At 40.1% G+C, this 26,057-nt stretch overlaps 1 protein-coding gene across 3 annotated transcripts in view; it reads left to right on the plus strand.

Moving 5' to 3' along the window:
- USF3 (upstream transcription factor family member 3) overlaps nucleotides 1–25,099 on the plus strand; it is a 46,579-nt gene extending 21,480 nt beyond the window's left edge. Inside the window, exons 2-7 of one of the 3 annotated variants that reach the window (XM_023623746.2) lie at nucleotides 839–953; nucleotides 2,380–2,444; nucleotides 3,589–3,617; nucleotides 5,856–5,938; nucleotides 10,438–10,534; nucleotides 13,108–25,099. In XM_023623746.2, coding sequence (XP_023479514.2) covers nucleotides 2,398–2,444; nucleotides 3,589–3,617; nucleotides 5,856–5,938; nucleotides 10,438–10,534; nucleotides 13,108–19,571 — 6,720 coding nt within the window. In that variant the 5' untranslated portion in view covers nucleotides 839–953; nucleotides 2,380–2,397 and the 3' untranslated portion in view covers nucleotides 19,572–25,099. Of the gene's footprint in view, nucleotides 1–838; nucleotides 963–2,379; nucleotides 2,445–3,588; nucleotides 3,618–5,855; nucleotides 5,939–10,437; nucleotides 10,535–13,107 lie in introns of all 3 variants that reach the window. The other 2 variants (XM_023623747.2, XM_070243815.1) reach the window with 2 other exon arrangements.
- Nucleotides 25,100–26,057: the final 958 nt, after the last annotated feature.

A 26,057-nucleotide genomic window follows, 5' to 3' on the forward strand; every position in this document is an offset into this window, starting at 1 on the left:
GTCAGGTGCCTGAAATCTCACCATTAAAGCTACCTGCCTGTTTCCAAATTTTCCCAATAAGAATCACCTGGAGCAATCAAATTGCAGACACTCCACCCCCCCTCCCCTGTTAGAAATTGGAATTCCTTCCTTAGAGATTGGTTCATTGAGTCTGGGATGGGCTGAGAATTTGTATTTTTTAACTACTATTCTCAGATAGGAAACGTTGCCCTAAAGTAGAATTAAGTTTCTCAAACTTTTTTTGTACCAAAAAACGAAGAAAGTAAGAAAAAAGGAATCACCCAGAGACCTTGTTGAAAATACAGATTCCTGGGCCCTACTTCTCATTCGTTTGAGACGAAGCCCCCAAACCTACATTTTTTTAGAGCACATACAGCACATAGATCTGAGGGCTGTCTTCCTAGTGTCACTGCCTTCGTGGAAGGGGAAGGTCCTTGAGTAGGTTTTCAGTCACTCTCACAAGAGAGAAGAGGGAAGTAGAAGATCGAAGGGAAGATAATTTTAGAATTGAGCACAGATCTTCGAGTAAGAGCTTGGGGGAGGGGAAGGAGAACCTAAGGGACAGTGAGCACAGGTGAGAGAAAGGAGAGAGTCCCCTCGTGGGGACCAGCCAGTGGTGCAGGGCTGCCATCTTTGTGGGGGTGGAGCTTGGGTAACCCATTGGAAGTGACTTGAAAGCAACTACATTCATTAACTTTCAAGTGGTGGAGAGAATTCAGGATCATTCTATATGCCACTAAAAATCTGCCTGCACGCCATAGGTGGCCAGCCCTTGTTTTACCTGCTGCTAATGGAAACCTAGCGACTGTAAACATTTATTGATTTTTCTCCTGTGTAGTAAGAAGAAAACATAACTTATAGACCATCTTCTGGCAGAAGATGATAGATTTGGATCAGAAACGGGAGGCGTTGGAAGCCAGGAATCAAAAGTGAAGAAATTCTGCAAGCCCTGGGTGAGAAAGGTGACAGGGATTTCTTGATTTACTCCCATGTCCCTCATTATCATTCTGTGGTTATCCAACGTGCACCTGTTGCTTTTAGGCTGATAGGTACCTTCACAGAGGTTAGGGGGAAGATGGAGTAAGCTGCTGGAAATAGGTCTGGAGCTCACATTTCTCCTCAGGCTGCTTCAGTCAGTACTTTCTGTCATTACCTTGTCTGTATCCACTTCTACTTATTTCCCAGGACCCTTCCCCCTCCTTTCCAGGGCTAAAGTCTTAACCTCAAATAACTCATTAATATTCATAGCTATCATTTATTGAATTTTATTACTGTTACGCACTGTGCTCTCCCCGCACTATTTCATTCCTTTCTTGAAACAAGCCAATGATCTAGCTTCTGTGGTTATGATCCATTTTGTAGAGTAAACATCTGAGGTTCCAGGAGGTTCTAGAACTTGCCCAGGCTCTCACAGCTGGGAAACACAGAACTAGATGTGAAACTCATGCTGACTTCCGATTACATACTTGCTGCCTTCTTTCTTTCTTGGAAAGAAAACGAAAAAACCACACGTGCACCTCCTCCAGTTACCAGAACAGGTATCCCAACTTGACAGACCTCTTTTGAAAGGTTGTCAATTCCTGGGATATGAAAGCATTAAAGTTTCATTGTGGAATTTTTGAAAATCAGAGAAGAGAAAGAAATCACTTATAATACTTCTGGCCTCATATAACTATGATTGATATTTTAATATATTTGCTTTCAGGCTTTTTTGTCATGTGTACATTTTACTTTGGTACATAGATTCTTTAGTATCATGATTATTTTAAATATAAATAGAATTATATACTCATATTCAGATTTTAATGACTCAAATGATAACATAAGACTTGTAGCAGTGTGCAATGAAAGAAGCCTAGCAAATGAGTAAATGAGTGAATGAACGCTTGCTTCCATGTATGGAATATTACATGTTTGTGTGCTCGTCACTTTTGTGTTTTTCTCTGTTCAGAGCGGGAGACTATTGTTCTGGTTTAAATTTTGTATCGTGAGCAAACAGCATCAGGAACAAAGAACATACTCTCCCAACTCAAGTATGCTGCGCCTGTGTTTCCTGGTCTTGCTCAAATCCACACCCCCTTTAAGCTTTTCTTGATTTCCAAGCCCGCAATGATCTTTCTCTACTCCAGTCTTCTCAAGCACTTTCTGGCTATACCTCATATTTGACATTCACCATGTTTGCCATCTGCTAGTTATAATATTTTTTTGTCCTCTTTTCTTATACCTTTTTCTATCCACAACCCCTAATGCAGTGCTTTTTCAGGTTGTTACTTTTATTTTTTTAGCATTTTGATAGTTAAACCAAATTGCTATTAGTCAATTTCTCTAAGATACTAGAATGACTTTAAACTTTCTGGCCTGTCTTTCCATGCCTTGTAGGTTCCTATCACTGTAACCATGCCAGAAATGACAGAGAATGAGACTCCTACAAAAAAGCAGCACAGGTATGTAGCCACGGTCCAAAAACATGTAGTTTCAGCAGATAAAAAGCAGAATTAGTCCCTATTTTGCTAAGTAGGTAGTCCTTAGGGAACTTTGATTTGAATGCCTAGAAAACCATTACTCTTCAAAAAGATGTGTGGTTAAATATAAATAGATTTACTCAAAGGGGTGTATAGTTAAAATTCACCTGTCCTCCTTATTCTACTGGTAGTGTAACAAGTAAAATGACTATCAGTAGTTAAAATAGTATAATATCAAATCTATGCCAAATGCTTAGCTTCTCGTGAAAGTTTTACTTGCACACAGTGTTAGTCTTTGTGGATCCTAAGTTCACTTAGGCTGAAGTCAGTTACTGAATAGACATTTTGTGACGTTATAATTCATTAATGTCAATATGCACATCAGTACAATATTACTTCTGGTTCTTTGTCTAGCCCCCCTTCTGAATTCTCTCCTTTTGGGCAGTGTTACAGCTTAGAATTGTATGGCCAATGCTTCCATTAAAATTAAAATCACTATTCTCTTTCCTTACCAAATAGCTATTAGAGAATGCTAATGTATTGAGTAATTGTACATAAAAGGGAAAATTGATGTTTTCAGTAGATAAGCATTTAAGAAAATTTAAGAGTTTGGATAACCCAAGGTACATAAATGCAAAAGATGGCTCACATGCTAGTTGTCAGTGCAAGGCTGCCACACTTCCCTCCCTGGGGATTGTAGGGTTCCTCTCTACTGTTGCTCCTCTCCTTTACACACTCACCCCCACTCCTGGCCGGGTGCCAGGGCACACATCAGAAGGCACCTTCTTGGAACATACTTTGAGAATTGACTAGCTCCTTAATTACATTTTTCAAAAAGCTGAGGTTTTCAGTGATTGATTTACTTCCCAGCCAATGATTTCTGGGTATGGAAGAGCAGGGTATTATAGTTACTTTTGGAAATTGTGCATTCTAAATTTGTATTGATATGTCTGCAGTTAGGTTTTCATACCATAATACATATTAAGAAAATTTTTCTTCACATAGTTTCTTACTGATGGAACAAATGTAAATTTATAAAATTTATTTTTATGGTTCTCAAAATATAAAGTGGTGAAATGTTTTCCCATTATTTTCATTTTCCTTTTATCTCCACTTTTTGTTTCAGGAAGAAAAACCGGGAGACACACAATGCAGGTAGAAACAACAATTTAAATTTTATTTGCTAACGTTTTTTGCATTGGAAATGATTATTCTACTGTTGATTATAAGTTTTTATGTTATAAACAGAGAATCATTATTCATTATGTTTTAGGAAAGTGTTCCTTTGTTGATTTTAATTGACAGAACGCTCCGAGTCTTGTGAAGATGGTTTGCTATCGTCTGCTGATTCACCATCTATTTAGATAATTTAAGGAGGAATATACCTTTGGAGCTAGTGTTTTTAGTGATTTCACCCACTGAGGAATTCTAGATATACTTCTCTTGAGTAGAATGAAGAGTGTATGTCTTTGCAGAAATTCCAGAAGGGGCTGGCTGCCTAGAGGAGTAGGAAGAGGTGAGCAGGACGCTGTAGGTCTTAAATGTACTTGAAATGTGAACAGTCTTCGATTACATTGCAGCATCCTCAATTATAGGAAGAAATGTAGAAAATAAATAATTGGTTTTATCTCAAACATCAAAATTATAGGCTAAAGCCAGGTAAACATTTATAGAAGTAATTGTGCATTTACAATTGGGTACATTTTATAACATTTTATTTTCCATCAGGGACTGCAGTCAGATCTAAAAAAAATATTTTAGAAGTTGATTTCTATTATTCTATAAATCATATCTTCCTTTCCCTAAGGAAAGGACCCTGGGGAAATGTTATCTATGGAAAGATGTGTTGAACACTGGTGGGATATTGCTGTTCCCCACATGGAAGTTTACTCCATTAAATTCCCCTTTATCACTATGGGTAAAGAGTTTTGATGTTGTTGTTTTTTTTACCTCTGCACATTAAAAAATCCACTCTTAGGGGCTGGCCCCGTGGCCTAGTGGTTAAGTTCGCGTGCTCCGCTGCAGGCGGCCCAGTGTTTCATTAGTTCGAATCCTGGGCGTGGACATGGCACTGCTCATCAAACCACGCTGAGGCAGCATCCCACATGCCACAACTAGAAGGACCCACAATGAAGAATATACAACTATGTACTGGGGGGCTTTGGGGAGAAAAAAGGAAAATATAAAATCTTTAAAAAAAAAATCCACTCTTGGATAACAACAAATACTCTTATTAGAGAATTCAGAAGAAAGATGAGCTATACTTTATTGTTTTGCTTTTTTTGGGGCCATATGAATTAAATCTGATTTCTTTTGTTTGTATTAACTAAATCTTTTTATTAAAATAAACTGTCATATGCTGCCATAAATATGTCCTGATAGTAATTTATTAAGAGAGGGCAATTAGATGTCATTGAAAAGAGTGTCCTTACTGCTAGATTATGAAGCAAAAAGTACATAGTTTGCAAAACAAAACCTACCTATGCTATGATCTGAAATATCGTCCTCCTAGAAGCACTGGAATCCTTTGTTAGAAAGGAAGGTTTTAGAAAACTTTCTAACAGAAAATAGCCAAGACTAATGTTTCTACTTACAGTATCTTATAGAAATTATTTAGGTCATTTCTTATATCCTCTTGCCCCTTCCGTACAACTTTTAAAGTTGCAGCATGCAAGCTTGGAACATTTCTCAGTTAATTGAGAAGTTGTCAGTTGCCCAGTTTCTTAGATGGGAAAAATACTACGTGGCCAAAGTGAACAGCCCAGACCCTCTGGAAAAAACCAACCCTTTGCCTTTTTTTGGTCCGTTTTAAGTCATAAATAATAGCTGTTTCTATTCCAAAAGTCCTTCTAGTCATCCTGAAGGGTATTTTAAGGTACTTTAATCCGTCTGGAAATGTCTCGTTTGCCCATTTGCTATAAAGAGACAGCTTTCTAGTAACTAAAAAAAGAGAGAGAGAAAAAAGAGAAAAAGACAAAGAAATCATATTATAGTTTTTTGTCTTCAGTAGATACTGGTTTATTTTTGTTTTTTCTTTGGAAGATTAGCCCTGAGCTAACTACCACCAATCTTCCTCTTTTTGCTGAGGTAGACTGGCCCTGAGCTAATATCCATGCCCACCTTCCTCTATTTTATATGTGGGACGCCTACCACAGCATGGCTTTTTGCCAGGCGGTGCCATGTCTGCACCCGGGATCTGAACCCGTGAACCCTGGCCTGCTGAGAAGCTGAACGTGTGAACTTAACTGCTGTGCCACCTGGCTGGCTCCTAGATACTGTTTGATAGCATTTTCTTAGAGATTTCTTTACATAAAATTTCTTTACCCGGGGAGAATGAGGCATTTTGGTAGTAGTACTATAAGGTTTGATAAATGGACTTTTCCCTCTATCTAGTGGAGAGGCACAGAAAGAAGAAAATCAATGCTGGGATAAACAGAATAGGAGAGCTGATCCCATGTTCCCCTGCACTGAAGCAGGTAAGTCCACTCATATTTTCATTCATTAGTTGTTAACAGATAATTCCCTAAGTTGTTTCTGTGCTCAGAATGATTATTTTTGTTCCCTGTCATTTATGGGTTTTTTGGAGTTAATAATTGCCTCATTGTTTTTCATTTGTTTAATTTTCTATATGCCTGTCTTTAATTCTTCCACACTTCCAGCAATCTTCTAGTACAGTTTCCTACATAATCAAATGGACCATATAATTTCTAGATCTTTAATACTCAGTCCCACGATTACACTTACATATGTACCACTGTATTTACCAGACATTTCTTTTATTTTCTGCCAGTCATGTTCTTTACTGTCTTTAAATTCTTAGCTAGAACACTCCAAGGATCTCTTCTTTATGTTATTCTCCGTGCTCTACCAACCTCCAGTAGTACTTAAATCGCGTCTTAATAAAGCTGACAGTTTTCCCTAATGAAGATAGTTTTTGTTTCCTCTGATAATGAGGATAAAGTGTGCTCTCTGCAAATAAAACAAAATTGAAACAATATGGAAGGCATAAAGAAGTTTAAAAAAAATTGACATCCTACTCGCAAGTTATAACCACTATTAAAAGTGTTGTTACACATCTCTCCAGACGTTGCTTTATGAATGTATCTGTATACATACCCAGTGCTATTTCATAACCTGCTTGGCCATTTCCACAGTGGTACTAGTAGACTTTTGGTTGTAGATACCTTTCCTCGTATGAGCTCCTCCCTTTTTAATGGTTATATAGTATTCCATTATAATGGAATATCAAAATTTGTTTTCGACTTTGTTGGTTAGCTTTTAATTAAATTAACATATGCAAAAATCAATTTATACACATAGCAAAATAGCACTAAAAAGCTCAAAACAACAAACATTAGTCTCCTGCCTGCCTGCTTTCCAACCCTAGCTCCTTCGAGGCAACCATTCTCAACTGTTTCTTCTGGTATTTATTTACCTTTGTATTTTGAAATAACGTGCTTATATTACTATATCTTAATTTTTCCATTTTAGATATTATTATCTATTAACTTCCTATTGTCCTTTTCCCTTGGCTTCCCCTTGTCTAATCCTCTCATGTAATTCTCCCACAACTTTTGATTAAATCACTATTTAGTTTTCATGTTAAGACTGTGTAAATGTTGTTTACAGTTGAGCCAAGTAGTATACTGTTATTATGTTTCATTTCATATGTAACTTTTGAAAGTTTTTGAGTTGATAATTGCCTCATTGTTTTTCATTTGCTTAATTTTCTATATATCTATCTTTGATTCTTTCCACATTTCCAGTATCTCTTAGTATGGTTTCCTCATGGTCAAATGTACCAATTCATTTCCATTTTCCCTTTTTTTTCCTTTGAGACTTTACTTCTGGAACCCTCTACCCTTCTTTTTCAATTTCAATTGGTTGATCTTCTCCAACTCTTCTGTTTTTAATTTTAGCTCTCTTACTTTTCATTTTCTAGAGTCTTTCTTCTTATTCCCTTTGTTACCTTTCGTACCACGTCTTTGTTTCATGGATGCAGTATCATCTCATCTCCGAGAATGTTACATAGGATTCAAAAAAATTTCCTTTTCTTTTCTGTGTTGTCTTCTGATATCCTCTTTTTCCCCTTTGTTTTGATGTTTGGTCTTTCTTTTGGGAGACATTCCTTAAATGTTGAGTTTTTCGTATTTAAGAATGAGGCATTAAAAAGCTGATTGAATAGGCTTGTCTTTTAGTGGCCCTAACTGTTGAGTGATTAGGTGGTGAGCTAGTATTGTTGTGGAACTCAAAAATATCAGTATTTGTAGCTTTTTTTCTTTTGAGGGTAGCTATTAATTTTTACTTTCCAAGGAAGAGCCTTCAGCCCCCTACCTAGGTGTGGGCATAGTGGCAAGAGGAGTATAAGGCTAGTTGCCATTTTGTCAGAGCTGGGCTGGGAAGGGGATGCTGAAGAGTCTCATGCTTTAGGAGGCAGAGTTTTACTTTACCCTCCTTTTTGCTTAGGAGCCTGATCTTGTCCACTTCTGTGCCAAGTACCCCTGAGGCTGAAATTCTCAGTTCAAATTCACAGAAAATAAACTCGTCTCCTGTGGCTGGGGCAGGAAGGGGAAGTCATCCAGCTGCATAGGGTGTGTGTCGGGGGGGTGGGTTGGTTCTTATTACTGCACAAGAAGAGTCTTTCCACTACTCCCCTCAATTTTAACCCCATACCTCACCCCACTTTCCATGGTAGCTGGAGCTTCCCAGTCCTGAACCTTCCCAGGCTTCCGGAGGGCCAGATTAATATGCTCACTTCTTAACACTATCTCGCTCGGCAAGGTCTTACACTTAGTTTCTTTTCATTTTCCCCTATAGAGTGGTACTTAGTCTTGCATAAATATGTTTTTCACGTCTTTTTTAAAATGTGCTTTGTTTCCTTAACACAATAACAAACTTAAGGGCAGACATGGTGTCTTCTGATTGTTTTTCTTTCTCTACATCTCAATGTATAGTAGCTTCTCAGTAAATATCGGTGTTTTCCCAGTAAAATCTTATTTTCCTGCTCTTGGCTTTTATTCCTACATGTTTCTCTGAAAGGAAACCATAGTCATTTCACTTCCTTGGTGTCCTAGAACGTGCAATGGAAGTCAGTATTTGGCTCCCAGAAGCCGAGTAGATTAAGATTTCCTTCACTATTGCTACGTGTCCCTACCCTGTCTGCAGTAGAGAGGCAGTAGGTGGCCATTATCAGGTTCTGCCTTTGTCTCAACTCTTGCTTTAAGAAAGGAGAATATCAGTTTTCTCTCTTTAAAGTAAAGTGTTTCCTGGGTTATATTGGGTCTCTGTTAGGACTCAGTCTAAGGAACCTTGAATTGTAACTTATTGAACCAAAGCCCTAAATCACTGACTCCAACGTGAAAAGAGCTGATACGTACTGGAGATCTTTAATAATATACATACTGGAGGAGAAGTTAAATATTCACTGCAACATTTTTCATAGCTGAAGCATTGAAAAACTGGAATGCCTTTTACACAGCTTAAATATGTATCATTAATAGAATGGTTAATGAAATAAATATATCCTTTAGAAAGTCTAACATAGCTATAGATATCTAAATGCTGTATGGAAGTATCTCCAAGAGATATTTTTAAACTAAAAAAAATAATGTAACTTACTAATTTTAGTATCCTTCTATCTGGGTTTTCAAAAAAGACATATAGAGATGCTCGTATTGGCATAGACTATTTCTGGAAGGATGCACAAGTAACTTCAAGGTGGTGCCTCTGGAAAGGGGTCGAAAGAGCTAAAGCCAAAAGGAATTTTATATCCCTTCATATTATTTACATTTTTTGCCATATGCACATATTATGTTTTCAATTTTAGAAATTGTTAATTAGGAATAAAGAATAAAGGGACATTTGACAATCTTTTTGAAAAAGTTTAGGACTGGAATATACTGGGAGCATGACACCAAAACTCAATCAAGTGACACTGTTTTCTCACTCTATAATTTAGAATAATGTGTAGCTGTGTTTGACAGTAAAGAACAACATTAAAATCTAAAGTCTCTATGCAGTCTTGAAGGCCCTCTCTGGCCTCTTCTTCTGCCACTCTTCCTCTTTATTCTCTGCTCTAGTCCCGTTCACCTCCCTGCTGTTTCTCCAGCACGCCACACGCTGCCCTGCTGGAGGGCCTCTGCCTGCGCTGATCCCGCTGCCTGGACTCCTTGCTGCAGATATCACAGGGCATACTTCCTTGTACTCCTCAGGCTTTTGCTCAAATATCATCTTACAGAGAGGGTTTCCCCAGCTTCCCTATGCAAAGTAGGTTATAGCAGAATGTCTTAGTCAGTTTGGGCTGCTGTAAGAAAAATAACGTAGACTGGGTGGCGTAAACAAAAGACATGTATTTCTCACAATTCTGGAGGCTGGCAAGTCCAAGATCAGGGTGCCAGTCAGTTCTCTTCCTGGCATGGGCTCTCTTCCTGGTTATGTCCTCACATGACAGAGAGCGATCCCCTCTCTCGTGTCATTTCTTCTAAGGGCATTGATCTCATTCACGAAGGGTCTACCCTCCTGACCTGATCACCTCCCAAAGGCCCCCCTCCAAATACCATCACATCAGGGCTTAGGGTTTCAACAGGAATTGTAGGGGGACACAAACCTTCAGTCCATAGCACAGAGTAACCTCTGCCTTCTCTCTGGCGCCCTCCTTATCCTGCTATATTTTTCTTCATAGCACTTCTCACCACCTGATTTAAATATACATCTATAATATACTCCTCAAGGTCAGGAACTTTGTCTGTTTTGTTTGTTATATCCCCAAGGCCTAGAACAGAGCCTGACACACAGTGCCTGCTCAGTAAATACTTAGGAAGTGGAGATGAACAGTAGAAACTTTTGAATATGGTGCCTGTTTTAAATTTTGAAAAGCTGTATATCACATATATGTGATACAACCAAAATTTTAAGGCTCTTCTGGTAAATTCTTACCCTGCAGTGAAACTTTTAAATGGTTAATTTTCTTTGGCAGAGCAAGAATATGATCCTGGACCAAGCCTTTAAATACATCACAGAATTGAAAAGGCAAAATGATGAACTCCTGCTTAACGGAGGAAACAATGAACAAGGTAAAGATTTTAAGATTCTTACTTTTTGTTATTTTTTCAATGTTCAGACCTTTGTGTCCAAGGCTTTTTTTTTTTGCCTAAAAACATTATTAAGACCATGTATTTAATGGTTCTGTGAGAAAAGTATTGCAAATAGGTTCTTCTTAGTTTACCTCTTTTCCCCTTCTGTGAGCAGCTCCAATCTTGCAGGCATGCATAATTTCGATTTGTGTTTTTCATGTTTGCTTAACTTGTGACACAAATAATATTGAATCTCCTCTATTCCAGTTGGATCTTCCAGTGAGGGGAATCCTATAAGAGGACGCGGGGGGAAGATCTGCTCTGTTTTTAAGTGTAACTTAAAAACAAGATAAGGGTATGCTTGTGCCAAGATCCAACTGTGAATTAACTCAAAAGGCCAAAACGTTCTGTTCATAATTGTTTGTATTGTATATAATATGTGCATCAGATTGCCTGATCAGTTAATGATATTTGATTTTTAGGTAGAGTGACTTTTTTATGCTATCAAATGAGGTCTGTTTTTCTGGTTGCACTGGAGAGAAGGTCTCCTTATTACAGCTGAAAAAAGTATCCCAGGCAAGTGTAAATTTCAGAATGGTAGGCCAGTTTGAATTGTCCTTCATTTATGGCGCTGACAAGAGCAGGGAGAGGATTTCCTGTGACAACTCAGTAGGTCACTTTAAAAGGAGAGAAACAAAGGCAGGATTTGCTGAGGTGGGGGCAAAGCTGGGCCCTGTTAGTTCCAAGAAGTGGGAAGGCTGTTGGAAAGCCTATCCAGAAGCTCAGCCTTCTGAATTCTCCTTGTGTACTTTTAGTTACATGACAGTTAAACCCCTCACCTACGTCAGCTGTCTTTTATGGTCCAGGACCTGTTTTATGATGCTGTTGGGTAGTTAGATACATAATATATGTTTGATAACCATTTTGAGGCATCTGACAAAAAGGTTGTTTAGGCTAGAATGATGTGTAGACTTTTCTAAGGAGGGCTCCTTTGGTTTCACAGCCCAGAGGCTGAGGCAATCAAGTTACCTTAGGGAAAAGGAAAAGTTGAAAAAATACATGTTGCATGGGGCTCAGGAAAACTGGACAGCCAGGCCACAGGCTGAGGCAGCACGTGAGGCAGCTTAAGTCTGTCTCCGTTGTCATCATCCTTTCTTTGGTTCTTTTGGTGCATCTCCTCTCCTTTTCTTCTCCCAACAGCTTCTTCCACATACTCACTGTCCACATGACGGTCTGTGCAGTGGTCAGAACAATGGCGTTGGGAGTCGGGCTCACCTGTGTTTGAACCTCAGCTTCATTTACTCACTCAGTACCTTTGGCCAGTTACTTAATCTCTCCAAGTCTCAGTTTCCCTATCTTAAATGAGGATGATCATAGCATCTATCTGGTTGACTTTAGACAAATTATGTAGCAACTCTGAGCCTGCTTCTCACATCTGAAAATGGTGATGACAATAGGTAGTTCCCATCTCATGTTATGAGGATTAACAGGGATAATGCAGGTAAAGCACTTAGAGTAATGCCTGGCTCATAGTAAATGCTTGATGAATGTTACCTGTTATCACTGTTGTTGTTATTATTGTTATCATTATTATTAAATGAGACAGTGAATAGAAAGTGCCAGACATACAGTAAGTGTGCAATAAGTGAGAATAATCATCATCATTATTTGGTCCGTAATACTCATCCTTTAATATCTCATGTCCGTGGCACATTGGCGTCTTTCTTCTGAGCCTCTTAGTTTAAATGTCTGAGTAAAATAATCTGCTAGTCTCAGCTCATCCTTGTGAGAACAGAACTTCTCATGTCAGGCTACCTCATGGGGCACTGGCCTTGAGGATTGGCTGCCTTTGGCGGGGGGGCGGGGGTGGTGGCGGAGAGGACTTACCATTCTGGTAAGGCAGGTGGGGAGGTAAGTTTGGGGTCACAGAGCATAAATGCCCACAGCCAAGGCTGCCCCCATTGGTAGGATCCATGGGTAAGTTCTCTCCCTATGAGAGGAGTCGGGCTGTGACAGATGTCTTCATTACTCAGTAGCACACATACATGGGCCCCACCAAGGAAAATGCAAGTTCCGTTGTTCATGATTTCTTCAGTGGTTACCACTTCTTGCATATTCTACTTGGTCTCTATTGTTTCAAAGGGTAAAGTAGAAACTGTTTTAAAGCTATTTATAAAAGAGCCTATTACCACCATAAGTACAGTTAGCTGCGGCAGCATTTACAAGCTATCATACTGATGTCCCTAGCATGTTACCATCATATCAGTGTCTTCACTTGGTTCACCTTTGTAGCTGCCCTATTGGGAATTTTTGAATTGGGAATTTTGAGATTTCTACATTATGAGTAATTTTTGACCTTTGAGTTGTTGATCTTTAACTTTTAAAAAGATGAGATAGAGGTTTCAGATTCCATTCTAAAAAGAGGAAAGAATTTAGAAAAGAGCTGAAGATTCTCAATTGAGGTATTTAGAATGCTGGCAGTAGAATTTAGTAGTTCAGTACACAGTTCTTTCTTAGGTTGTCAATACTGACATTTATGGGTATTATTTTCCTTTTTATTTTTAATATTGTAGCTGAAGAAATTAAAAAGCTACGTAAGCAACTGGAAGAAATTCAAAAAGAAAATGGCCGATATATTGAATTACTGAAAGCAAATGACATATGCTTATATGATGACCCAACAATCCACTGGAAAGGAAATCTTAAAAACTCAAAGGTCTCTGTTGTTATTCCCAGTGACCAGGTTCAAAAAAATATCATTGTTTATTCCAATGGGAGTCAGCCTGGTGGAAACAGCCAGGGAACAGCTGTTCAGGGGATAACCTTTAATGTTGGTCATAATTTACAAAAGCAAACCGCCAATGTGGTGCCAGTACAGAGGGCTTGCAATCTTGTGACTCCTGTGTCTATTTCTGGAGTTTACCCTTCTGAAAACAAGCCATGGCATCAGACCACGGTTTCTGCGTTGGCTGCCAACCAGCCTGTTCCTCTTTGTCTTCCTGCTACCATTTCTGCTCAAAATATTCTTGAGCTTTCCACCTCTGAAAGTGAATCGAGCGTGCTTGGTGCCACCGGTGGCTCACTGATCACGGTTCCCATTGGTCCTGAACCTCACCAACATCATTCCTTGCACACATGTCTAAATGATCAAAATTCTTCTGAAAATAAGAATGGGCAAGAGAGCCCCAAATTATTGAAGAAAACGGTCCCTTGTGCCACAAGCATCCCCTCCAGTTCCTCAGCAACTGCCATTAAAGTGCACCATGGAAGCAAGTCCTGCCTGAGCATACAGGATTTCAGAAGTGATTTTCAAACCACCTTTGTTGTTTCAGTTGCCACCACAGTCTGCTCCCAGCCTCCCAGATCTGCAGGTGATTCTTGTCCTTCGAGCATTGGCAAGGGTGCAGACACAACAAGTGTTACCGCAGTGGTGGCCCCATCTGCCCCTGGAGGAGGGAAGACCACCACTCCTGTAAGCAGTCTTTCTGCAAACCCTTTAGACAATGTCTGGACTCTTTCTTGTTCTTTGCCTTCTTCAGCTGTTAGTGCTTCAGATTTGAAAAACATTAATAGCCTCACCCGCATTTCCTCGGCTGGAAACACGCAGACAACGTGGACTACTTTGCAACTGGCGGGAAACACTATTCAGCCCTTAAGCCAGACACCGTCTTCTACTGTGACTCCGGTATTAAATGAGTCTGGTACTAGTCCCACCACAACCAACCCCAGTAGACATGTGGCTACAGGCATCAACTTGAATAATTCCTTTCCAGGAGATGGGCAACCAGTTGAGCAAGTAGTTGTCACCTTGCCTTCTTGTCCATCTTTACCTATGCAGCCACTAATTGCCCAACCACAAGTTAAATCTCAGCCTCCAAAAAATATCCTTCCATTGAATTCAGCAATGCAAGTGATCCAGATGGCTCAGCCAGTGGGGTCGGCTGTTAATGCAGCTCCGGCAAATCAAAACGTTATCATTCTTCAGCCACCCAGCACCACCCCTTGCCCAGCAGTGATGAGGGCAGAGGTTCCCAACCAAACGGTAGGTCAACAGATAGTAATCATACAGGCAGCTAATCAGAATCCTTTGCCACTCCTCTCAGCTCCACCTCCTGGTTCTGTTCGATTCCCTGTCAATGGAGCCAATGCTATAATAGGGTCTAATAATTCAGTGCAAAATGTTTCGACCCCACAGACTTTTGGAGGAAAGCATCTTGTCCACATATTACCAAGGCCTTCATCTTTATCAACATCTAATTCAACACAGACGTTTTCAGTTACCATGTCAAACCAACAACAGCCTCAAACCATTTCTTTAAATGGACAGCTCTTTGCTTTGCAGCCTGTGATGTCTTCATCAGGAACTACAAATCAAACCCCTATGCAAATTATCCAACCCACCACCAGCGAAGATCCAAATACCAATGTTGCCCTGAATACATTTGGCGCATTGGCCAGCCTCAATCAAAGCATATCGCAGATGGCTGGGCAGAGCTGTGTGCAATTGTCTATTGGCCAGCCTGCCAATCCTCAAACTGCTGCAAACAGTCAAACCACCCCAGCTAACTCCGTTTCATTAACAACAACCATAGCACCTCCCATGACAACGGAAAATTCAGCCACACTACCCACTACTTATAATGTAGTGACTACTCCCTCAGTGAACACTGCAGCTTGTTTGCCTAACATGAAGTCAAAGAGGTTGAATAAGAAGCCAAGTGTCAAGAAACACTTAGGAGCTAGCAAGTCAGTGTGCCCCCAGAATCCAGTCAGAGATGTGGGCAAGTTAGACTGCCCCAGCGCTGAAGGCTCAGCAGAGCCGTCCTGTAGTGATGAGCTGCTGGGGAGCCTCCCTGTGGTGTTACCATCTGTGGCTGTGTCCCAGGAAAATAGCGTAAATGTTTCTGGTTCACATTCTTTGGATGTTCTGAGTTCTGAACCAGTGATACCTGAGTCAGTACCCAAATCTAAGTCAGCAGAAGAGTCTAGCTCGCCCTCCCAAGAATCTGTAACAAGTGAACATTTTGCAGTGGCCCCAGCAAAACCCAAAGATTCTGCCCCCATTTTGCAACGAGAGACATCTCAGGATAAGCCACCGACTAGTTTTGCATTGTCAGATGCTGCCAAATCCTGCCCTTCAGCCCACGTGTTGATTCCATCTCCAAATGATCCCCATATTCTGGTTTCTCAGGTTTCTGGTTTGTCATCTACCACAAGCACTACAAATACTGACTGTGTTTCTGAGGTAGAAATCATTGCTGAACCTTGCAGGGTTGAGCAAGATTCATCAGCTACCATGCAAACCACAAGTCTCTTAAAGGGGCAAGGTTTAACTGCATTGCTCTCCGGTCTTGCTAAAGAAAAAGACCCCCAGAAGTCATCTCTTCCAGTCCAAGTGGATCATTCTGACTTCTCTTCAGAAAATTCTAAAATAGTTGATTCAAGTGTTGATTTACATCCCAAACAGGAGCTATTACTGCTGAACAGTGATGATAGAGATCCAGGACAGCATCATTCCTGCCTCCCTGACCAGGAGGTTATTAATGGTTCTTTGCTCACCAGTAGGCAGGCTGACTCTCCCATGTCAACCAGCTCTGGCAGTAGTCGTAGTTTCTCAGTTGCATCCATGCTTCCTGAAACAACCAGAGAGGATGTCACCATCAACACAACAACTAATACGTGTGACAGCTGTACCTTTGTAGAGCAAACTGATATAGTTGCTCTGGCAGCAAGAGCTATTTTTGACCAGGAGAACCTTGAGAAGGGAAGAGCCGGCACCCAGGCTGATATAAGAGAAGTTACTTCAAAGCCTCCTGAAGCATCATCTTTAGAGGGAGACCAGCCTTTCAAAACACAGGTATCTAAAGAGACTGACCCAGGACAGGCGGAAGCAACACCAAATGAATTTAATTCTCAGGATTCAGTTGAAGCAACTGTGGATAGGCCCCTTGAAAAACCAAGTTGTTCTATAGGAATTAAAACATCAAATGCCTCTTTGCAGGTTTCGACTTCTCAGCCATCAAGCATCACCAGTTTAAGTGTGAATAATCTTATCCATCAAAGTAGCATCAGCCATCCTCTGGTCAGCTGTGCTGGCTTATCCCAAACTTCAGAGCAAACTACCGTTCCTGCAACAGTGAATCTGACTGTTGCATCTAGCTCCTATGGCGGTCAGCCTCCTGGGCCATCTCTGATGACCGAATATTCCCAAGAACAGTTAAATCCTATGACCGCTACCATACCAAATCCACAGATTCAAGAGTCACTCTTAAAGCCAAGTCATGAAAGCCGTAAAGACTCTGCTAAGCGTGCTGTCCAAGATGACCTTTTACTCTCTTCAGCTAAACGTCAAAAGCATTGTCAGCCAGCTCCCCTCAGGCTTGAAGGTATGTCTCTGATGAGCCGAACTCCGGACAGCATTTCTGATCAAACTCAAATGATGGTTAGTCAGATCCCTCCCAACTCTTCAAACTCAGTTGTGCCTATTAGCAACCCAGCGCACGGAGATGGCCTTACACGATTATTTCCACCTAGTAACAACTTTGTGGCTCCTGCCTTGAGGCAAACTGAAGTGCAGTGCAGTTCTCAGCCTTCAGTTGCCGAGCAGCAGCAAACCCAGGCCACTCAGCATCTCCAGGCCCTGCAACAGCATGTTCCAGCTCAAGGGGTATCTCACCTGCATAGTAACCATCTCTACTTAAAGCAGCAGCAGCAGCAGCAGCAGCAGCAGCAAGCAGGACAGTTAAGAGAGAGGCATCACTTATATCAACTGCAGCATCACGTACCTCATGCAGAGAGCTCTGGCCTCTCTCAGCCCCATAATGTCCATCAGCAGAGAACTCTGCAACAGGAAGTTCAGATGCAGAAAAAGAGAAATCTTGTTCAAGGCACTCAGGCCTCTCAGCTTTCCCTACAACCGAAGCACCATGGAACTGACCAAGCCCGATCCAAGAGTGGTCAGCCTCATCCCCACCATCAGCAGATGCAGCAACAGATGCAGCAACACTTTGGGAGCTCCCAGCCAGAGAAGAGTTGTGAAAACCCTTCAACTAGCCGGAGCCACCATAACCATCCCCAGAACCATCTCAATCAAGATATTATGCACCAGCAGCAGGATGTTGGAAGCAGGCAGCAAGGTTCAGGGGTTTCTTCTGAACATGTATCTGGGCATAATCCAATGCAGAGGCTTTTGACATCAAGAGGCATAGAGCAGCAGATGGTGTCCCAACCAAGTATTGTGACGAGACCTTCAGACATGACGTGTGCTCCACACAGGCCAGAGAGAAATAGAGTTTCAAGTTATTCTGCTGAGGCACTCATTGGAAAGACGTCTTCTAATTCAGAGCAGAGAATGGGTATATCAATTCAGGGTTCCAGAGTTTCAGATCAGCTTGAAATGAGAAGCTATCTTGATGTTCCCAGAAATAAAAGTTTGGCCATTCATAATATGCAGAGTCGTGTGGACCATACTGTTGCCTCAGATATCCGCCTTTCTGACTGTCAGACATTTAAACCAAGTGGAGCCAGTCAACAGCCCCAGAGTAATTTTGAAGTACAATCTTCAAGAAATAATGAAATAGGTAACCCGGTATCATCATTGAGGAGTATGCAGTCCCAGGCTTTTCGAATTAGTCAAAATCCTGGTCCACCATCGATTGACCGCCAAAAGAGATTACCTTATCCACCAGTTCAGAGCATCCCAACAGGAAATGCTATCCCACCAAGGGACAGTGAAAATACATGTCACCAAAGTTTCATGCAGAGTTTACTTGCTCCTCACCTTGGTGATCAGGTCATTGGGAGCCAGAGATCACTCTCAGAACATCAGAGGAATACACAATGTGGTCCGTCTTCTGCAATTGAATATAATTGTCCACCAACTCATGAAAGTGTCCATATTAGAAGAGAGAGTGACAGTCAGAATAGGGAAAGTTGTGACATGTCCTTAGGTGCAATTAACACGAGGAACAGCACCTTAAATATTCCTTTTTCAAGTTCTTCTTCTTCAGGAGATATTCAGGGTCGAAACACAAGTCCCAATGTTTCTGTACAGAAGTCCAATCCCATGAGGATTACTGACAGTCATGGAACCAAGGGCCACATGAACCCTCCAGTCACAACCAACATGCATGGGGTTGCAAGGCCAGCTTTGCCGCATCCATCTGTGTCTCATGGAAATGCTGATCAAGGGCCTCCTGTACGTCAAACTAATTCTTCAGTTCCCCAGCGATCAAGGCATCTCTTGCAAGACAGCAGTGGTTCCAAAATTCGTCAACCTGAGAGGAATCGTTCTGGAAACCAAAGACATAGTAATGTCTTTGATCCAAGTCTTCCCCATCTTCCTCTGTCTACTAGCGGCAGTATGATTCTTGGACGCCAACAACCCACTACAGAGAAGAGAGGAAGTATTGTTCGTTTCATGCCTGATAGCCCACAAGTACCTAATGATAACTCAGCGCCTGACCAGCATACACTATCGCAAAATTTTGGTTTTCCTTTTATTCCCGAGGGTGGCATGAATCCACCAATTAATGCTAATACTTCTTTCATTCCACAGGTCACTCAGCCCAGTGCCACTCGGACTCCAGCCCTCATCCCTGTAGATCCCCAAAATACCCTACCCTCCTTCTATCCCCCATATTCTCCTGCTCATCCTACATTGTCCAATGATATTTCAATTCCCTATTTTTCTAATCAAATGTTCTCAAATCCTAGCACAGAGAAGGTAAACAGTGGAAGTTTAAATAACCGATTTGGATCGATTTTATCTCCTCCCAGACCTGTTGGGTTTGCTCAACCAAGTTTCCCTCTCCTCCCTGAGATGCCACCAATGCACATGACCAACTCCCACTTATCCAATTTTAATATGACATCTTTGTTTCCAGAAATAGCTACAGCGCTTCCAGATGGCTCAGCAATGTCACCTCTGCTTACAATAGCAAACTCCTCTGCCTCTGACTCGTCCAAGCAGTCCTCAAACAGACCTGCCCACAACATAAGCCATATTTTAGGTCATGACTGCAGTTCAGCTGTTTAGTACTGACAGACTAAACCTAAATGTAATGGGTGAGACTACACATGTATTTGTGTGTGTATACACACACACATGCACATGAAGAGAGAGATTGTGTGTGCGTGTGTCTTTTTGTGTGTATACAATTTCCAGTTATCTTCTGAATGTGGGGAAGCCATGTCAGAGATGGTGTAATCACTGGGTCGTCAAAAACAAATTCTCTTTTTTTAACTGCATGGTGTGCTTTTTTAATTTTCCAAGCAGATTTACATTTTCAAGTTTGATCTGTGATCTTCTAGTCCCTAAATATTAATCAGCTGGAAATTGGGGGAGATCATCTTGGTATGTGCTGGGTAATAGGAAGAAACCTAGATTTTAAACTTGATTATTGATAATTTGTAAAATAGATGGTTGAATTGCTCTCCAAAAATCCAGACAGTTCAGTACAACAGTGACTCATAACCAAATGCTGGCCGATGTCAGCAGCTAGGACAGTTTCTTACCCATGGCAGGTGCTGAACTGATGTAGAACGAACGTCCATGGTTTAAGTTAGGCAGTTGGGAAATCAGTGAGTTCTTTAATCAGCTTTCATTCCCAAGGTTTGGTTAGAGTAGAGGCTTCTTTCTTAATTGTAGCAATTCATGAATTACCTGAATTTCATGTCTTGTTTTTCAAATTAGGGAGCTACGTTATCCTCGAATGTGCCAAGATCCCGTAAAGCAAAGATCTTCCTTAAACAATTAGCCTTAAAAATAGAAAGCTAAAAAGCAAAGGATGTCGATGTTCTCCATTTTGTCCTTGTGTTTTGTATCAGGCCATAAGGACGAAAGCAGTGGCGTAGTGGGTTTTCACATGTGTTTAGTGAAAGGTTGTTCTTTCATCAATTGAATTGTATTTTAGTATTCTCTCTTCGTCCTATTTATTTGATCTTGAAATAAATTCTTTTCCATTTGTTTAATCATTAGGGACTGATCAGTAAATAGTGTGTTTGGAATCTACACAGTTATTTGAGCCTTACTTTTTAAATATTTCTGAGCAGAGTCTTAAGCTCTGTCAGTATTTTCATTTACTGATATTTATATTTAAAATATGGCATTGTATATTGCATTATTATCCTTCATAGTAGAGTTATAATGAGAAAATGAATTTGTTCCTTATTTTTCCAGATGGTAGATGTGAAATGGTGCTTCAAAAAATTGTCTTTGTATATGTCCATATGTGTGTCTGAGTGTGTGTACACAGACAAATTTTAAGGTATATACTGGTCCTCTGAAAAGAGGCCTGCCATCTAAATGGGAAATTGAGACCTGAGACCTGCTGAAGTATAGAAAAACTTAATGCAGGGGTTTCAAAAAGCCTCACAGAAGTTAGTAATAAATTAAAAAGTGTGTATATACTCACGTATTAAATTTTGAAAAATTTTTTAAAAACTAAGAAAACAACCACATATACTCATATTCTCAGACTCACTACTTGTTGTTGTTCTGTTCTGCCAAAAATGGGACGGAGTCGGGGAGATGCATATAAATTGTTCTGTCTGCTCAGTTAACAAAATGAACCCAAGGACCAGAGTTTTATTTTTTCCTCCTTAAAAAAGCCTCCCAAGTCTTGGTGAGATCAGTGAACTGCAGCCAATACCTGTCCTAACAACCCAGCCCAAGGGCCGTCCGTGCCTCTGCACCTGTTCTCGCCAGCCCTTCCTGGCTCTTCTGCAGCCCACCGAAGCAGCCTCCGGGGGCAAAAAAAAAATAGCGCAAACAAGAAAAACTCCTGTATTTTCTCCCTTCAGGATGGTCATGGGGAGGAATAAGAGAGCTTCGTGAATAAGTTACTTAACAAAGGCTGCAGATAGACACAGCAGTGAAAACTTTTAATTGAGAAAAAAATGTGAGATTTATGTCTTGTTTTTTAATTATCTTAACTGAGTTTTAAGCATTAACATTTAAATTTTTTCTTTGTACTTGAAAGGGCCAATCTGACAATTTCAAGGACAGTTTTCAATGCGTTTGACTATTCATTCTCTCTCCCTCCCTCCCTCCCTCCCTCCCTCTCTCTGTCTCTCTCTCTTTCTCTCTCTCTCTCTCTGTGTCACACACACACCCACACACAGCACAGGGACTGTTAGATGTAATTGGAACCAAGGTAACAGGCTAAAGAGAAGCTTAGTTTGAATGCTGCAATGGAAAGACCTCACAGCCTGGTACTTCCAGATATTTCTCTGTTGCATTGATTGTATTTTTCTGCTCAGCTCTGTTCAGAGATAGCATTTACATTTCTCAGAGCTTTCATTCCAAGCATCTAACACTTGGATCCCAAATGAGTCTCTACCCCTAAGTAAGGCTTATTTGACCATCTGAGGAAAGACGTGACCATCTGCAAATAATTTGGCTCCTGCATACATGTAGCTCTAACTGTCTTACAAACGTGTGCAAATATATGTAAGAGGTCATTTTATGTATGAACTCAATTCTAAAAGTGTTCAGAGCATAGTAATCTTATTTGACTTAAAAGCACAAGTGTGTGAGATTCACCAGCAGTATTAAGTGTTTGATAATTAGAACTACATGATTTGGGGGAGGAAATTTATTACTTAATACCTAGCAATCTCTGGATATAATTTTTGGCAAAGCAATGGCAGAGAACATGGTCAATTTTGGTTATCATAAATTTAATGTTATTCCTAGCTCACTAATATATTCCCATAGAATGTAAAACCATTTCCATAAATAATTTTGTAATTTCTGGAAATATACAAACTTACGAATGAGTCATAAGTGAGAGCCATTGATTAAATCATTCTCCTCTCTTTTAGTGTTATTGATCATATAGAATCAGTTACAGAAAATCGTTGCTTCCTCTAAACATTTAGTACAGTAACTTCTAATGAGGTGAAAATTTTCAGATTTCTCATCATGTATAAACTTTTAATGTCAATCATGGATAGAAGAAATCAAGTTTGAAGTCATTTCTTATTTTGGTACATACAGGTTGTTTGGGGATGTTTTATACCGCTTCAGGAAATTTATTTTTGTTTTTATTGTAAGATATTTTGGGGGTACCAGAGATGGCACCCTTTTTCTAAGTAAGGAGTGAGAATTCCAGAGTGATTGTGCTTTATAAAATTTAACATACCAGAACTGTGGAAAGAGAAGAGTGAGGAGGGCATGTTCTTTTGCAGCGATTTCCAGTCACACATCAGGGTGAACTGCAGTGAGGACCAGCCTTCTTAAATACGCAGTTATTTAAACATTTTAAAGATAATTCATTTGCCTTGTTCTTGCCTTCTAACATTAGCCATTTCATGGAGAGGCTAAAGTTTATACTCCAAAAAAATGTGGAAACATATTTTAATAGGAGTAAAGTTTTAAAAACTTGAGAAAGGGTAAAGACTTACTAATATGCATCTTCTTAGCTTTATTCTTTCTTTGATACATAGATCCCTAGGCCCTCATGTTCTTCCGTCTGCTCCCTATCAAACAGGTGGCAGGGAACCTGGTCATTTCCTTAGCAGGATCGTTACTCCTTTGCCTTGCAAAGTTTCTTGGGTTAGTTTATTGGGTTGGTGTGTGGTAGGGAGTCATACTCCCAAGGTGTGATCCTCAGTTCTTGGCTTTGGGAACCACTAGTCTCCTATTCTATTAAGAGGCAACAAGAATTTCTTGAACTAAAAATAGTTCACAGTTGATTTAAAATATCAAATGTGCCATATCGCTCTGTTCCTTGTTTTGGTGAGCTTGTTTTTTTCCCATGGAGGAGTGAAGAAAAGGCAAAGGTGGTACCAAAATCAGATAACTTTGGGTTGATATCCTTAGGAACCTGGAAGTCATTGTAATTCTGTTGTGTGTATCAATCCTGTCTTTGTCTGGAGATAATCGCCCATGGCTGTGTACATCCAGTGGGCAATAGTAATAGCCAGATACACTAGTGTGAAGTTAATCTGTGAATGATGATTTTATGATACCTATACGCAAATTAAAGGCCAGAAATTAGTTTCTTCTTGAGATAGCTTTTTGGCTGGAGTGCTACCATTTCTCCTTCCCCAGAATTCAACAGAAAAGGGTCTTTCTTTTTTTTTTTTTTTTGTGTACTTAACCATAGTCTCCCTGCATTCTACACTTCCTGTGTGAGCTTGAGAGTTTCTACTAGAGTCTGTGGGGGACATCAGGTTTCGAGTGAGGCAGTCCAGACATGCTGGTAAGAAGTGGTGAAGACCTTCTTGGACACAGAGCTCCTAGTTCTGCCCACACGCCTCTACCCTGGTACTGCACTTTACCTGAAACTGTGCCTCTGGTCCTAAGACCAGCCTTTGGAACATATGTCTCACCTGCTCCTCTCTTGTAGCAAAGGACCAGCTGGGGTGGTACATGCTGCGCAGTTCAACACCTAGAAGACAAGTACAGCGCATGTTTCTCACTGTTGCCTTATCATTCTCTGAGCCATCTTTAATGCCGATCTTGTAAAAGACTTAGTAGTTAGAAGCAAAACTCCTTTTAAACTCAGAGCTTGTATGTGGTGGTCATTCAACATCCTTATTTCTAGATTTGCACAAACCCTATCAACCGTGATCTTTTTCTGGCACATACATGTATTAAGATGCTTCATAAACATGAGCCAACTTGGGTTGAAAATATTGGGAATAATATCCAAATTGGTGTTACTTTGGATGACTGCATAATCTGTCACTAGGGATTTCATGAGGCGTAAAAGATAACTTCATTTGTAATTTAAAACTTAAAAAAAATTATTATTACTATTATTTTTTGGCTCAGTTTTGTGTACAGCTACACACCATACTATGTCATAGGAACTTAATGTTTACTCCATGTAAATCCCCTCTTCACTTTTCCGGATCTCTGTTCCCCTATCCCCTAAGTCTTAAAACCATTTTCCATCTGTGAGGTCACTGAGGCACTGGGCTTGACTATGTTGGTAACCTTTAAGGGGAGTTGAACTGCTGATTTTCCAAGAAGAAAGGGACCAGACAGTGTTGCTTAAAATGCTGCAGTTGTGTTACTGTGAAGAAGAGATTGCTTCCACTTTCAGCAGGCCATATATATATATATATGTATACATTTTGGTAAAAATAGGTGGAAAAATCTGAGAACATAATTACCTTCACAAATTATTTATAGATACACTGGGTGAGAAGCTTACTGTAGGGCAGTCACCAGAAAAAACCTAACTGTAGTGTCATATTTGTATGTATTCCCATGCCAGCAATATCTGCTGTGCACTCTGTCCCATTACTGTAAATCCCCTGGTTTATAATTCTAATGGGAATTAATTTGTTTTGTAATGGAATCCAGAGCAGATATATATAATATGATCAGGATTGTCCTACAGTTGTAAATAAGAATAGGTCCTGTTTATTTTGACATCTTTTTACAAATGCATTGTATTAGGGTGTGAATATTCTGAACCATGCTCTTGTTTAAAGTTTTGAAATTTTTATTGGTAAATGTAACATTTTAATGGTTGTAATAATTATTTGTATAGATATGAATATAGTATTTTATTTAAGAAAATAAACTTTGCATTTTTGCATTGTGAATTCTGTCTTTTCTGATCATTGCATGTGCCACTTCAAACCTAGCATTAAAACGACTTGCATACTGAAGTTTTATATTCAAGTGACCTTTAAATTTTGCCAAAGTGTCTAAAAATGACACCATGACATGTTTCTCCTGGGGACTGTGTTCCTGGTGAAAGAGTCAACCTCAAATAAATCCTAATTAGGACCGGTGCTGTATTGTTAGAGTACACCATACACCTCTGTACTTACTGTAAAAAGTAAAATTAGGATCTCAGATCTGGAGAAGTGTTGAGAGAGGATTCAGGTTAAACTCTGCTTCTGTATTTATAGTGGAGGAAACTGAAGCACAGAACTTTGGGACGAGAATTAGGTTTTTCATTACAGCCACATCAGCTTGGTCACATCTCACAAGCAGGACGTTTGAGGGGAAAAAACAAGTTGCAGAGGAACTTACACAGTATAAAGCTGTATGAAGTTTAAATGCCTACACAGCAAACAATTGATTGTTTAGCAATAGCCTACAGATGTAAAAATTATAAATTAGGGAAATGATAAACCCAACGTTCAGAAAAATGGATACTTCTTAGGAAAGAAGGGAGGGACATGATATCAAGGAGGGGCGCTTCAAAAACATCGGTATGTTCTGTTGAATTGGATAGCAGATACCTGGTGTTTATCTCATTTATACCTGGAGTTTTTGTCTTACGAATATGTAAAATATATCCTAATGTCAACACAGGTAAAACGAAGACCTTCAGAGATTATTTACTCTCACATGTGCTCTAGGAAATTAATGCTCACAATATTTTCCTTGTCCTAGCTTCAGAGTTCAGATTAAACCTCAGTATTCTGACTATCAAGCGCTTGGTGTTTTCCTACTGTTGCACACTGCCTCTCATACAGAGGTCATGGATGTATCATATAGTTTGATTACACAAGGAGCCCTTATGTGCCATAAAGGGTATACAATCCATAC

Source organism: Equus caballus, chromosome 19 (genome assembly GCF_041296265.1).
Source record: "Equus caballus isolate H_3958 breed thoroughbred chromosome 19, TB-T2T, whole genome shotgun sequence".
NCBI classification, from domain to species: Eukaryota; Metazoa; Chordata; class Mammalia; order Perissodactyla; family Equidae; genus Equus; species Equus caballus.